Source organism: Panthera uncia (assembly GCF_023721935.1).
Source record: "Panthera uncia isolate 11264 chromosome A3 unlocalized genomic scaffold, Puncia_PCG_1.0 HiC_scaffold_11, whole genome shotgun sequence".
Lineage (NCBI taxonomy): Eukaryota > Metazoa > Chordata > Mammalia > Carnivora > Felidae > Panthera > Panthera uncia.
The window spans coordinates 6,394,477-6,408,773 of record NW_026057578.1 but is presented as its reverse complement, the minus strand read 5'-3'; the positions used below and the strand labels follow the sequence as shown (position 1 = coordinate 6,408,773).

Here is a 14,297-nt window from a genome sequence, read left to right as displayed (position 1 = left end):
AGGTAGTAAGTGGCAGACTCAGAATCACACCCAGGTGCGTCTGCCCCCACGGCCCACGTTCTCAGCCCGGATTCTTCCCTAGAGAGATGGAGAAAAGCAGAGAACACGACCCAAAGTGAGTCCAAGTTCAAACAGGGGCAGGGCTCCCACGGGGTGAGCCAGAAGGAGAAAGGGGTCACTCTGAAGTGAGACGCTGCCGCTACCGCTGGTGACCCTTGTCAACACCGGCCTAAGGGGTGCGGGGGGGGAGCCCCACATCCTAGGAATGAAGGAGTCGAGGGCTCTTTCCGTGTGTGTCGCCTCAATGACTAGAACCGGACCTGTACTTCTCCGTCTCCTTCATGCCTGGCACAACACTTAGCAGCACATGGATGCTGAATGCGTAGATGCTGAACAAATGAGCGAATGCACATCTCCCTCCGCACAGGGACAAGAATCAGTAGGTGCTGCCTGACGGAAGCAAAGCCCACACACATCATCAGTACCCCGTAAGGACACGCCAAACACGCCAGTACATGAAGGGATGAGATTATTCCACGGAGAGGGTTACTAATACCATCTGTTGCTGCAAGACATCACACATAATTGGTATTGAAAAAAGGGCTGGGAGACTTGGTCATTAAGTCCACGTTATAAGAGCAAAAAGAAAAAAAAAAGGAAATCGCCTATATATATCCATTATAATCTGTATGAGTCCCCTTGGGCTCCCTTAACAAAATACCACAGACTGGGGACTTGAACACCTGAAGCTTCTGCCTCACAGTGCTGCAGGCTGGAAGTCTGAGATCAGGGTGCCACAGCCTGGTCCGGGGCCGGTGACAGCCATCTTCCTGGCTTGCTGGCCGCCTTCTCGCTGTGGCCTTACATGGCAGCCAGAGAGAGGGTGCAGGGTCTCTTCCACGCCTTATAAGGGCACTGATCCCATCACAAGAGCCCACGCTATGACCTAACCTCACCGTATTTACCTCCTAAATTCCTCATCTCCCAATACTATCGTACCAAAAGTTAGTGCTTCGACATAGGAACTTGTGGGATGAGGGGACACAAACATTCAGTCCATAACATCCATTACTAGGAGACTGGATTAAGTAAATCATGGTGCACCAACACCATAGAATGCTCTGCAGCTTTTAACATGTTCTCATGTACACTTTTCACAGCACCCTTTGAGATGGATGCTATGACTCCCACCTCCTACAAGGAAAGAAGCAAAGACTTATTTGGAGCCCCGGCTCAGGGCTGAGCCAGGTTCTAAGCCAGGCCTGTACCACACCACAGCCATGAGGCTAACCACCAGATCTTGAAACAACAAGGCCTTCCTTTCACACAGCACGGTACCTGGCCCACAGCAAGTGTTCAGAATAATAAATGCTGATTGGAAAGGAACAGACGGGATGCAAGAAGTGATGGATGGGTGGGGGCACTTGGGTTTGCCTTGGGAAAAGGGGCAGAAACAGAAGGAGGTGGGGAATGGCCTGGAGGGATACAGGGAGGTGGCCGGGGCAATGAGTCAAGACTCAAGCTTCCCCTCTGGGCAGAAAACATTTGCGACAGTCACTGAATAACCTAACAAAGAAAGAGAAGGAGAAGAAAAATGCTCTTGTCCACAGGAAGACTCAGGTATGGCCAGAGAATATGCACTGGGAAAAAAACGCAGCAGTTGGTCCCAAACACTGCCCACTTTCCATCCTAACACAGTCCCTCTGCCTGTGTGGGGGCATATGGAGCCCCCACATTCCTATAGACACAAGTCACGGTGAGTAATCACAGGCCCTGGACCCCAGAGCGGATTAATAACGTGTTCCCTTGGAAACTGGGAAAAGGGGCTTCTCTGCTGGAAGGGAGGAATCTTTGTCCTTCAGCACCTCACCCCCTTCCATCTCAACCCTTCACACGCGTGCGCGCGCGCACACACACACACACACACACACACACACAGAGTCAACGTGTACCGCTTCCCACTTGCACACATTCTCACGTTACCCACTCCCTCCCACACGTGCACACAGTCCTGTGGCATCATCTGTGAGTTACCCCCCACCCCCCACCCTCCACCACCTCTTTGCCAACAGAACCTCAACTGTATTCGGGGAGACAACGTGCCTGCAACAAAGCCAGCTCCGCTTGTGGTTGCCAGATCCTCAGGTTCCAGACTCCCTTGCAGCTAAGAGCGATCATGTGACACAGTTCTAGCCAATGGGACAGAAGGGGCTTTTCATGGTGGGTGGAAGCGTGAGGGTTCCGGAAAGAGTTTTCATTCGCTGCCCAACTGAATCTAGGCACATCCATTCCCAGCTCCTTCCAGAACCTTCCGGGCAGAAAGGCTAAGGTTTCCAAGAGTCCTTTGCAGTTGAGTTTCTGGATGTGAATTTGTCTCTGCCAGTTGGTTGCACTCACACGATATTCTGAAGGCGGACACGGGGCAAAGGCGTCGTCCTGCGGCTTGGGCTCTTTGGTGCTGGGAAACAAGTTTGCGGAGACGCGGAGGCCTTCTGCCGCAGAATTCAGGTGTCCGGTCGCCAGGCCGTGGGTATGGGCGGGTATTTGTGGCAGAGACACAACTCCCCCTTTCCAGAGTCCAGTAACCTGTTTTGTGGGAGCTGGAAAGCAGGTGCGGTGGCAGCAGTTTCCTGACCCCCCGGATCACAGCTCTGGCAGTGCGTTCTAGAATTCATTCATTCCACCGGCCAACTCCTGACGCCCACCTTCCCAGTTGTGGCTGAGGGGGCTGCTTCTCTGGCCGGCCGCTCAATAGTGTGTCCAGAGAGTCTCCTGGGGGCTCAGCCTGCTGCCCACTTCTCTAGTTTTTCTGATGAGTTTCCAAGCACTAATTCCCCGTGCTAAACTCTTTTTTGCCGAAATTAGCAAATATTTAGAAACATTTAGAATCCTCTAATTTCAACCAAAAAATTCTAAAGATGTCAAGCCTGAGAAGTGTACGAAGTAAGAGGCCTCAGGGAAGGCTCTATTTCTTTGAGCCTCAGTTTCTTCTTCTGTAGAATGGAGATCAAAGATGATTATTATCACTGTCATCAATTAATAGTTATTAAAAACTGTGGCCGACTGTATTTCTCAAAGATGGTCACAACAATATTTCCCATCCCATAAGCCTTCCTCACGTGACCTCGCCACTTTCCATCACGTCGGAGGAGTCTAACCCCCTTACTCTCGAATCTGGGCTGCCCCCCTGACTCTTGTAACCTACAGAACACGGCAGAAATCCACGCCGCATAAACTCCAAAAGTGGGGAACACGCGCGAATCTCCCGCCCCGCGAACTCAGCCGGGGCCTCCGGGGCCGGCCCCGCCCACTCCGCGTTCGGCTCCCGCCCCTCCCACCCCGCGTGCCGCTCGAGTTCCGGAGGGGCGGGTCTGGTGGGCGGGGCCTGGAGGGATCGGGCGGCTCGGGAGCCGGAGGGGCCGGGTGGGTGGGCGGGGCCTGGAAGGGTTCGCGCGGCTCCGGTCCCGCCCACGTCGCTCTGGGCTCTGGCCCCGGCGGGCCCCGCCCACCGGCGCTCGTTCCCACTCGGGTCCGCTGCGCCCGCCGCAGCGCTTCGCCGCGCGCCATGGCCGGGCTGCTGGCGCTGCTGGGCCCAGCGGGCCGGGTGGGCGCCCGGGTCCGGCCTCGCGCTACCTGGTTCCTGGGTGCCGCTGCCCCCTGCGCGCCGCCGCCCCTGTTGCTGCCGCTGCTCCGGCCCGGGCCCGAAGCCCCGCTGCTGCGTGCGGCCCGTGGGCACAGCCAAGGCCACCAGGTAAGCCTCCCCACCCCCACCCCGCTCCTGGGGCGCCCGGATCCCGGCCGACCTCCGCGCAAGGACAGCTTGGCTCGCCCAGCTGTGCGAGGCCGAGCCCCTCCAGGGTTCCCAAGGCCCCAATCCCTACGAGCCGAGGGAGCGAGGCTCCCAATTGACAGGCGGAGAAACTGAGGCTCAGGGAGGTCTGGTGATCTGCCCAAGGTCACACGGTCTCTGGCAGAGCCCCAGGTTCCCAGAGCGTCGACCCGCACAGTGGTGGTAGCCCAGAGTATTATAGCTGGGGCTTGAACTTGGTATTAAGGCCTTCACTTGGCTGTCAGAGTTGTTCCCTCTGCAAGTGGCTCTGGAACGTCCTCCGCACTGGGCGGGGGAGAACGGCTCCGGGAGGGCTGCCGGGGTGCTGCCGCCCTGAACACCTCCCAGCACTTGCAGCTGCTCCTTTTTATCTAACCAAAAGACCAGGCCTCCCTGCCAGACTTCGGGCAAGACTCGGGCAAGAAACACACTGTTTTTCATCCTGTTTCATTTCAGTTGCCTTCTATGGGTGCTAAGTGAAAACTCTTTCCCTTCGGAGTGGTAATACGGGACTTTCCTTTAAAAAAAAAAAAAGTTACAGTTTTTTTGTTTTTTTTTTTAAGTTCATCTTCTTAAAGAAAAACAGTAGTAAAGTAGTGCGGTCTGGAGACACAGGACCTAACAAGCTGGGACTTGAAGAACCCAGCCTCCTGCAGAGGAGTGCCTCAGGCCTTGCCTGCTTCCGTCCCTTAACCGGGGGATGGGATTCAGCCCCTCCACTCCCCAGCTGTGTGAGCGACCTCACCCCAAGGAAGCTGAAGGCTCTGAGCCTGCTTGCTGACCTTTCAAAGGGCTAAAAGTCGGACCTTCCCCAGAAGAGCTGGGAAGCAGGCCTGAGCACAGTGCCAGTGGAGCTTCCTGAATGATGGTTCCCTGGGGACTCACACCCTGACTCTGCCTCCTGTTCCACCGTCTGGTAGCCAGTAGATCCTGTCTCTAAGTCTTGAGCCCTCTACACATATCTGGCTGCCTCCTAGTGATTCTTTGTGGATCAGCCCACCTGTCCCTTCCTCCAGGAAGCCTTCCCTGACCACCAGTGATACCTTGGGTACCTCCACTGCCCTCCCCCCGCCCCCATCGGTCCTGCACTTACCACCTGGAATGGTCTCCTGACTTGCTTGTGTGTCCCGTCAGCCAGCATTAGCTTTGTCCCCAGCCCAGGCCCAGGCACTGGCAGGTTTGTGTATGTGAGCACGTGCGAACGTGTGTATGTATGTGCATGATGTGTATATACAGTGGTGACGAGTGTGGTCGCAGAGTCCCTGCATTCCTGTCTCTACTCACTAGTTCTGTGGCCTTGATCAGATTCCTTCACTTCTCTATTTCTCAGTTTCTTCGCCCGTGAAACGGGATGTTAATAATTCACATTTCATGGAGCTTGAGTGTGAAACAAGGTAATGTGCGTACCTGGCATCGGGTACGTTCTAAATTAACGTTAGCTATTGTTGTCATTGTCACCGTAAATGTGTAAATCACAGGGCCCCATGAGCTACTGGTAGATGGGCAGGATCCAAGTGGGATCGAACCTAACAGGATGCTAGGACAGAACATACTCATCACTCAAAGTGTCACCTCCCTGAGAAGACACTTCCCCGGGGGGGCCTGAGAGCAGGTGGAGGGGTGCCCCTGTCAACTGCCCCTGGTTACTCACAGGCACCTTGGCTTTGGCCGCTGGGAGTAGGGAGTGCGGCTGGGGTCTCCAAATGTGCCAGGAATTTAAGTACCTGAGAGTCGCACCCGCGTCTGCCTTCAGCAGGGAGTCTCCACTGTAACTGGGAGAATCCTGCCCTTTTCACTTAACCCAATTCCGTGGCCTGCGTGTCACCTAACAGCTGCCTAGCCTGCCTGCACTCACACTACAGGAGGGAAATCTTGGGCAGATGACTGGCTCGCTTTGAGCCCCAGTGTCTTCATTTCTGTCGGTTCTGCTCACGTGCCATCTTTTCAGGGAGCCCCTTCCTGATGACCTTATTTAAACCGGCAGCGTCCCTGCCCACAGTCCGACCCATCTGCCTCCCCTCCTTGGTGTTTCTCCACAGCACTTGGCACATCTGGCTGCCCTGATGCTTTGCTTCTGTTTATTGCCCCTACCCTCCCACTAGACCCTAGGCCCCCTGAGGGTAGAGTTTTGTCTATCTCATTCATTGCTGTCCCCTACATTTGCAGCAGTGCCTCGCGTAGAGCTGTTATCCAGGCGTAAGTGAGGCGCAGAGCCTAGTTATTAAGAGCGGAAGCCTCGGAACCAGACTGGGCAGGTTCAGATTCCAGCTCTGACAGATAATTCCTGCGTGACCTTCTGGAAGTTAACTCAACCTCTCTGGGCTTCCCGGATCCTCTTCCGTTAGGTGAGGATGACAGTAGGGCCTGTGTCACGGGGTCGTTGTGAGCATGATCTGCATCGATATTTCCAGGGTACTTGGAGCCATGCTTGGTACAAAGTAAATACAACGTAGTGGTTGGTATTATCGTTACCTAGCGACCCGGTGAAAACAGGTGTCACTCCAAACAATGTGAGCAACTCTTGAACAAAATCTTTGGCTCATTCCTCAAACCCTCCTGCCCCTTCTCAAATAGCCTTTTGTATTTTAATAACTATTAGGATTGAGGGGAGGAGGGAGTCTCTCTCTCTCTCTCTCTCTCTCTCTCTCTCTCACACACACACACACACTCACACACACACGCAAGGATGTAAAAGCACTTTGGCTAAGCACAGATGCTAGGGGATGTATACTGTTGTATGCACCCTGGGCAGTGCCTAACGCATCATATCACAGGTACCTGAAGCGTTATTTCACAAAGAAATGAATGCCTGAGAAACTCCCACTCTTACAAGTCACCCCCTCCCAAATTCCTTTATTTTATGCTCTTAGTCTCCCTCAGGGTTAGGAAGAAAACCGAATGGCTCACAGTGCTTAAAGATACTTCCCTTTACCACGATGAAAGGAAGAAAACCGTCCAAGATTCAAACTCTAGAAAGTTAGCACTGAACCTTGCTGCTGCCTAACAGGAGATTGTCCATCGTGTCTGAATAGTTTATCCCTCCCGTTGTTTTGCAGTAGATGTTGCTTATTCTGTAGCTGGAAGTTTGGCTGCCTCTGTATTTTTCTTTTTTGGCCAAAAGGCATTTTGCCAAAATAGAGGTTGCAAAGAAAAGAGCCCTCAACAGAGACAGCTCCGCTCAGTTCTGGTGAATGGACTGACAGGGCATGATTAAGTTCGGTCGGGCCAAGTGTCAAGGGTGGAAAATGAAAGGGGCTTTCTCCCTCCTCAGCCTCAGAACGTTGTCTGGCACTTGGTCGGTAGATTGTAGATTACTGTCCTATCAGCGCCTGCCATCTGGCAGCTCCCGTCCCAGGGCTTCCTCAGCAGCTACAAGGCGGGTGGGGCCTTGTTTATCGGAAAGAACTTGAGCTCTGAGCAGCTTTCCTGGCCGGTGGGTGGCAGAGCCAGACAGAAGCTCGGAGGGAAGGGACAATCACACGTGCTGGCCAGCCCGAAGGCACTGACTGGTTTCCCTTCTCCCCACCAAAGCCTTGAAGTCCTGGAAAAGTGTTCCAGAACTTTAGCAATGTTCAGCCTTTAAAGGACAAGAAGGCGAGTCTGACTGCAGAAGTCATGTGGCCTCATGGTGGCCCGTGCAGTGGCCCAGCCAGGCACCCACAGCCAGTTTGCCGCTTCCCCAGAACCTCAGTCTCCCCATCTGTCTAAGTGGGAGCCACAGAGGTGCCTACTCATGGGTTTACTATGAGGGGTTTTATGAAATGACACCTTTAAAGTGCTAAGCCTGGGGCCTGGCTCAGTAGAAGGGGCCTATCCTGAGGACACAGATGGTTTTCCTAAAACCTCTCATAAGTGACGCATTACTGCCCATCAGAATGCACTCTCGGGGTCGGGGGGGGTGGGGGGTGCTGCGGTGCCTGGCTGGCTCGGTCGGCAGAGTGCCACTCTTGATCTCAGGGTTGCCAGTTCGAGCCCCACGTTGGGTGTAGAGGTTACTTAATTAATTAAAAAAAAAAAAAAAATGCACCCTCTGAGACCCATGACCCAGTACTGGATCTCAACCGCCCCTCCCCTTTGGTTAAGTCTTTGTTTTCGTAACTCTGCAAGTGGCCTGCACATTTGATTCCCAGGAATGCGAACATTTAATGAAATTGAGATTAATTCCAAGAGCGAGGCTTATGGGTAGGAGCCCCCAGTGAGCTGCACAGCAGGTGCATCTGAGGACAAGGGAAGACCCTCCTGGAGAACATGCTGAGGGCAGGAAAGAGCAGAGAGAGGTGAAGCAGGATTGGGAAGCAGGGGCTTTACCTGGCAACCCCGGGCAACTGATAACTAATCCCAATGCCCAGGCCTCACCCCAAAGCACAGAATCAGACGCTGCACCCCTGGACAGAGGTACAAACGGACCAGCAGCATCTGGGTCACCTGGGAACTCATACGAAGGCTCCCACCCTGCTTGCTGAGTCAGAGCTTAAGCCCGCAGGGCTGGGACTCCTGCAGCAGGGTAGGAGCGGGCTGGGAGGTCCCCTGCGGCCCAGAGGAACCTTGCAGGGTTTGGAGGTGCTGCTCTGGGTCCCTGTGTTGTTTTATTTTCCCTCAGGGAGTCCTGTTCCTACCTCCTGGGGACTCGGGGTTGTCACCCTCCTCCCTCTGGCCTTTGAAGTGTGGCTCATATGCTGCACACTCTAAAAATACGAGGCAAAAGCCATCCTGCTACAAGCCAAGAACTGGAGCTAACTGACCCAGATACTTTCTCCCAGGAAGAGCTGTGAGACAGGTCATTAGGATTCAAGAAATCCTTTCATAAACAAGGCACTCTCCATGTTGAGAAGGAGCTTTTTACATTTTTTTTTTTTAATGTTTATTTACTTAGAGCATAAGCTGGGGAGGGGCAGAGAGAGAGGGAGACACAGAATCCGAAGCAGGGTCCAGGCTCTGAGCTGTCAGCACAGAGCCTGACGCGGGGCTCGAACCCGTAAACCGTAAGATCATGACCTGAGCAGAAGTCAGACGCTTAACTGACTGAGCCACCGGGAGCCCTGGAGGTTTCTTTTTTTAAAGAAATCCAGTGTTCCTGGGTTGTTTCTCCGAAACAATCCAGGCCCTGTAGGTGCTCAATAAATGTTAATAGACGCGTCCTTTCTATGCAAACCCCAGGCAGGGCATTTATGGCCCAGGAATCATCCCTCCCTCTGTCCAGAGCTCAGGGGTAAACCTCGATTCTGGTGGTAAATACACCATAGCTTCCACTCTATGTGAGCGGTGTGTGCCGCTCAAAGGCACACACCGCCCTTGTTTTGTGGAGTCGAGGATGGGTGTCATGTGCTCCGGCTGTGGACCCAGATTACCTGGCTTCTAGTTTTGGTGACTTGGGGCCAATTCTTTGGCCTCTGGAAACCTGTGTTGCTCCTCTGTGATTTAGGAAGAAAGTCAGGATCTACCTAGAAGGCGGTTGTGAGGACGAAAGTCTACAGCAGGTGGAGAGAAGCATCTGAGCCTTGCCTGGCTCAGAGAAGGTGCTTAATAAAGCATCATCCCCGTCCCCAAGTGTGTGAACCCAAGGTTTTAGTTACTGTTGATGCTCTAACAGCTCACCAGAAATCCAGGGACTTAAAACGACACACATTTATTACCTCACAGGTGTGGAGGCCAGAAGTCCAAAATGGGTCTCAGCTGGGCTAAAGTCAAGGCGTTAGCAGAGCTGGTTCCTTCTGGAGGCTCTGAGGGGGAATCCACTTCCTGACCTCTCCAGTTTCTACAGGCCACATGCACTCACTGGCCTGGGGCCCCTTCCTGCGGCTTCCAAAGCCGCAGGGCCGCCCCTGCGCTTATGACTCTGCTTCTGTCTTCACACCTTCCCTGACCCTCCTGCCTCCCTCTCTTCACTTATAAGGACCCTTGTGATTCCATTGGTCCCACTCGGGAAATCAGTGATGATCTACCCATCTCAAGACCCTTAACGTCGTCACATCTGCAAAATCTTACCTTTTACCACGTAAGGTAACATTCACAGGTTCCGGAGACCAGGACCTGGACATCTTGGGGGCCCATCATTCTGTTGATCATACCCGATACCCAGCCTTTCGGCACTCTTAGTGTTGACATGGGCAGGAGCCTTGGCTGACTGAGGAAGGACAGCAGCTGGTCTCTCACTGGGTAGGAAGGAGAGCGGAACCCTGTGCGACACGAAAGCCGCCGATTCCTGCCCCAGCACATCTCCCCTTCTGTGGTCTGTGCACAGGACCCCGGCAAAATCACTGCGACGACAGGCAGGGACGGCGGCAGCACGGAGGAGAAAAAGCCAAGCAAGTCACAGCAGCTGAGAAAGATTTTTCAAGAGTATGGTGCTGTTGGAGTGTCGCTGCACATTGGAATCTCCTTGATCTCCTTGGGCGTATTTTACACGGTCATTTCAAGGTAAGGTCTCTGACAGTAACAGACTATCATGTAGGATTCTTGGTGAATGAGAACACATTTCCTATGAATTTTTTATACATCTGCAACTTTCAGCACATTTAAATTTTTAATTTTTTTTTAACGTTTGTTTATTTTTGAGAGAGAGAGAGAGAGAGCGACAGAGGTGTGAGCAGGGGAGGGGCAGAGAGAGAGAGAGAGAGAGCGAGACACAGAATCCGAAGCAGGCTCCAGGCTCTTAGCTGTCAGCACAGAGCTTGACGCGGGACTCGAACTCACGGACTGCGAGATCATGACCTGAGCCGAAGTCGGCCGCTTAACCGACTGAGCCACGCAGGCGCCCCAAATTTTTTAAATGCCATAAATCTTAGAGGCAAATTGATTGTCTAATCCCTTGCAGTAATAATCAATCTCTCTCTCTCTCTCTCTCTCTCTGTCTCGTTTTTTGCCTCTTCCCCCAGCGGTGTGGACATGTCTGCAGTCCTGCTTAAACTCGGATTTAAGGAGTCACTGGTGCAGTCAAAAATGGCGGCGGGCACAAGTACCTTCGTGGTGGCCTACGCCATCCACAAGCTGTTTGCACCCGTGAGAATCAGCATTACCTTGGTTTCCGTGCCCTTCATCGTCAGATATTTTCGCAAAGTGGGATTTTTTAAGCCTCCAGCCGCAAAGCCTTGATGAACTCTTCAGTTGTGGGCCTGCAAACCTAGTTCTTTTAGATAGAAATTTGGGGTTAGTCTTAGGATATAGCTTTTTGGGGGTAGGGTGGGGACAGGAAGCTAATTGCTATGTTCTCACGAATAAGTTTTACCTTTCCCAGCAAAACCCAGGGTTTCTGTTAATAACTGTAATCATTTTGCTCCACACATGTTGTAAATGCTGTTTATCACAGGGCTTGTATACCTAATCTAAAATGTCAGCAAAACATCACAAATCGAGCTGTCACCTCCACAAAACATTCCTTCTGGAAGATCGGTGGTGAGGTTCGCTCCACTTCGCAAAGGGCAGTGATTCATTAAGCTGGTTTCAAAAATTCCCCTTTCTCCAATATCTGCTGTCAGGCTGCCTGCGGTTTAATAAGCAATATTCTGCAAAACAGCTGCCGGGGCCACAATTAATGAAGCAGGATTTAAGATTTCCCAGTAGGTCATCAGGATCTAAATTAGCATCAACACTTTGACACTGGTTATACTTGTTTCGGGGGGAAGAAAATCCACAACTATTTCTGGTGTGTTTCCTTGATCCTCAACAACCTTCACATCTGGACAGGGTGGACGCCTACCCCAGGCAGGTTTTCTCTCATTTCATGAAACTAGGCCATTTGTCCCTGTTTAGGTAAAATACAGAAACTTTGTCCAATCCTAATGGCATCACTCGGCTTCGGCCGGGGCTGGTCCACGGGTGAATTCGGACACTGCGCATGCAGAAAGCTCAGACAATCTTCGCTCAATCTAGATCTCCAGCTTCAGACATTCCAGAACTACGGTCACAATGTTTACATTGTGTTGCTATTCCCATTTTTAATTGAGTTGAAATTATGTTCTATAGGAAAAGATTTTGTATCACTGTCTAGAAAGGAAACTTAGTAGCACTTGCTGTAAATGGGAGGCAACTGCGGAAATAATGCAAAATAATACAACCCGGGTGGGGGAGGGGATGTGTAATTACTTTCCGTTGAGCCAGTTTTACCCGATAAAGGGTGTTTGACCTGACCTGAGGTCTTCCCTTTTGCTGTTAAGGACATTAGTTAAGAACAGAAACTCAGGCACACAGGTCCAAATGGAGATTTTTGTCCTTGAAGCAGATAGGAGCAGGCAAACCAGAGAGAATTGCTTTCTGTGGGATCCATGTAATGTACCCTCCAGGCCCTACCCACACAAAGCACTGTCCACACTAGGAACCCAATTCAACAAATTCTGCCCTGCCACCATGGTCGAGGGAGTTCCAGGTTTTGTTTGTTTGCCTGATTACGTGTGTGACAGAGAACTCAAGATACCATAAACTGACCATCCTTTTACCACCTGGCTGCTGACAGTTCCCTGGTTAAGCCTTAGCAACCTATGTCCGTAATTTCAGTTCTCTTCCAAGAAGCTCTGTGGGACAAATCTCCACTTGCGACATCTTTAAAGTGGTTTTTTTTTTCTCCCCTTTTAAAGCAATGAGCCCCTTGCCAAAAGGTTTTACCCATTTAACGTTGGAACTGCCTTTCTGGGATCTAATTCCAAGGACATCTACACGGCTCAGTGAGAGGCCTCATGGAATGTGGGCAATTCCTCCTGTGGCCTGGTCCGTCTACACAGTTGGCTTCGTGCTCCCAACCACCTTCTCTACCGGTCTGCATACCTTTCAGATCCCCAGCAATGCCTATGCAAGAAAAGCTGACAGTCCCTCAGGTTTAAGAGCTGAAATCTGAAACTCTGATTCCATGGAGGAAGTGGAAAGACAGGGCAAGCAATAAAACCAATCATCAAACCAAATAGCCATGGCCTTCTCTCCTAAGTGAGCCCCACCTCCACTCCACTCCACTCCGGCCGGTGGTCCCAACAGAACAGAGACACTGGAGACGATGAAGTCAGAGGGTCAGGGACTATGTGAATTCACCAGCAAGATGTACAGATTGCTCGTACTTAACACTGTTTTTATGGAACTAGGGGAATGAAACATGATCTATTTTAAAAATGTAAGCCATTGCTCAGCCCTAATTTTTTATCTGACAAAAGGAGCCGCTTAAGTTCCGTGAAAACGAATAAACATCTTTGTAGCCTACAGAGAACTTTGCATTCCTCTTCCGGGGGAGCCGGAACCGTTGCCGGTTATGAAGCGGCGCGGCGTGTGACTCGTGTGTTAATGTTGTGCTAACACAATGAGCTATTTTCTTTGCTCGTGTGGGTTTGGGGAAATGGCAGTTTAGCCGGTGTCACTGGTGAAGTTAGTCATGTCGTATGAACGACGCTTGGGTGGATGGTGTGTGAAATATCCCGGGGACGGAGAGGTTGGTTTAGGTCAAGACTGAGGAGCAAAGCCTCCTTTGTCCCTCGGGGATTAACTGGATGGACCACTGAAGCTCTACTATGTTTTGAATTTTTTTTCAATATTTGTTTTTGAGACAGGACGAGTGGGGGAGGGGCAGAGAGAGAGGGAGACACAGAATCAGGCTCCAGGCTCAGCTGTCAGCACCCGACTGAGCCACCCAGGCGCCCCTGCTCAGTTGTGCTTTGAAGCTTCTGTGACTGCATCAGCACAGCGGACAAGTTTCTCTGTGCTGGCCTCTTCCTTACAATTAGACGTCTCTGGCATCTAGTTCCTTATGTCAAAAGTTGGCCATGAAAGCACAGGTCAGGAACTTCAGCCCTTCCACTGTCAAGTTCACCATCTTTGGTTGAGGAGAGGATGTTGGCAGCTAGAAACAAACACGTAGCTTGATGCACTAGGAGCACACAGTACAAGAAATCAAAGGGATACACCTGCATGGCACCTGCTCACGTCTAGGCCAATAGCAAACAAGTGGTGGAAAGAATTACCCACGTAGCCTCGCTGTATTCGTGCACTCACGTTTAACGTTTACATACATGGCAAAACTCCAAAGTAATAAAAATATTAAAAATAACCTGCCAAGTATCCCTTGGGATACTGGCTCCCTTGGGAGACGGATAACAAGGAGAGCAAAGGAAGCTTCCACCAGCTGTGCTGAAGGGGCAGGAGGCTTGAACACAGGTTGTGCTCAAATCCCCACGCGGCTGGGAAGGAGGGATTCCAGCCAAGCAAACATTCCTTCAGAGAATTAAGGGCCACACTTGGAAAACCAGTTTGCAAAGAACTAGTTCACCCCACATGTAGAATTCTTTGCATCTTCTCGAAAACGTGGTCAGAGCCCAGAGGTGGGCAGGTGTGGGCGTAGATGACCAACTCCTTCAGCCCTTGGTCCATCCTGACCTCCTGTAGCTCTAGAGAACCCCCAGAGGTGACCAGGCCATGCCAGGCACACCCACTTCTGTACTACTGACTCATCAGGTGGTCCCCCAGGATGAGGACCCACCAAGGGTTCCGGCTCCCC

The 14,297-nt window shown here is 51.8% G+C and overlaps 1 protein-coding gene across 1 annotated transcript; it reads left to right on the top strand.

The window, feature by feature from the left end:
* Nucleotides 1-3,506: 3,506 nt before the first annotated feature.
* Nucleotides 3,507-11,224, top strand: FAM210B (family with sequence similarity 210 member B). Its single transcript, XM_049650600.1, has 3 exons — nt 3,507-3,751; nt 10,071-10,246; nt 10,705-11,224. Exons 1-3 carry the CDS (start codon nt 3,566-3,568, stop codon nt 10,919-10,921), a joined length of 579 nt encoding a protein of 192 aa, XP_049506557.1. The 5' UTR covers nt 3,507-3,565; the 3' UTR covers nt 10,922-11,224.
* The last annotated feature ends 3,073 nt before the right edge of the window (nt 11,225-14,297 follow it).

Excerpts from the sequence above, each read along its gene's own strand:
- FAM210B (XM_049650600.1), top strand. The coding sequence starts at position 3,566 with ATGGCCGGGCTGCTGGCGCTGCTGGGCCCAGCGGGCCGGGTGGGCGCC. Across the intron at positions 3,752-10,070 it reads GGCACAGCCAAGGCCACCAG|GACCCCGGCAAAATCACTGC; the intron begins GTAAGCCTCCCC and ends GTCTGTGCACAG. Across the intron at positions 10,247-10,704 it reads TTTTACACGGTCATTTCAAG|CGGTGTGGACATGTCTGCAG; the intron begins GTAAGGTCTCTG and ends CTCTTCCCCCAG.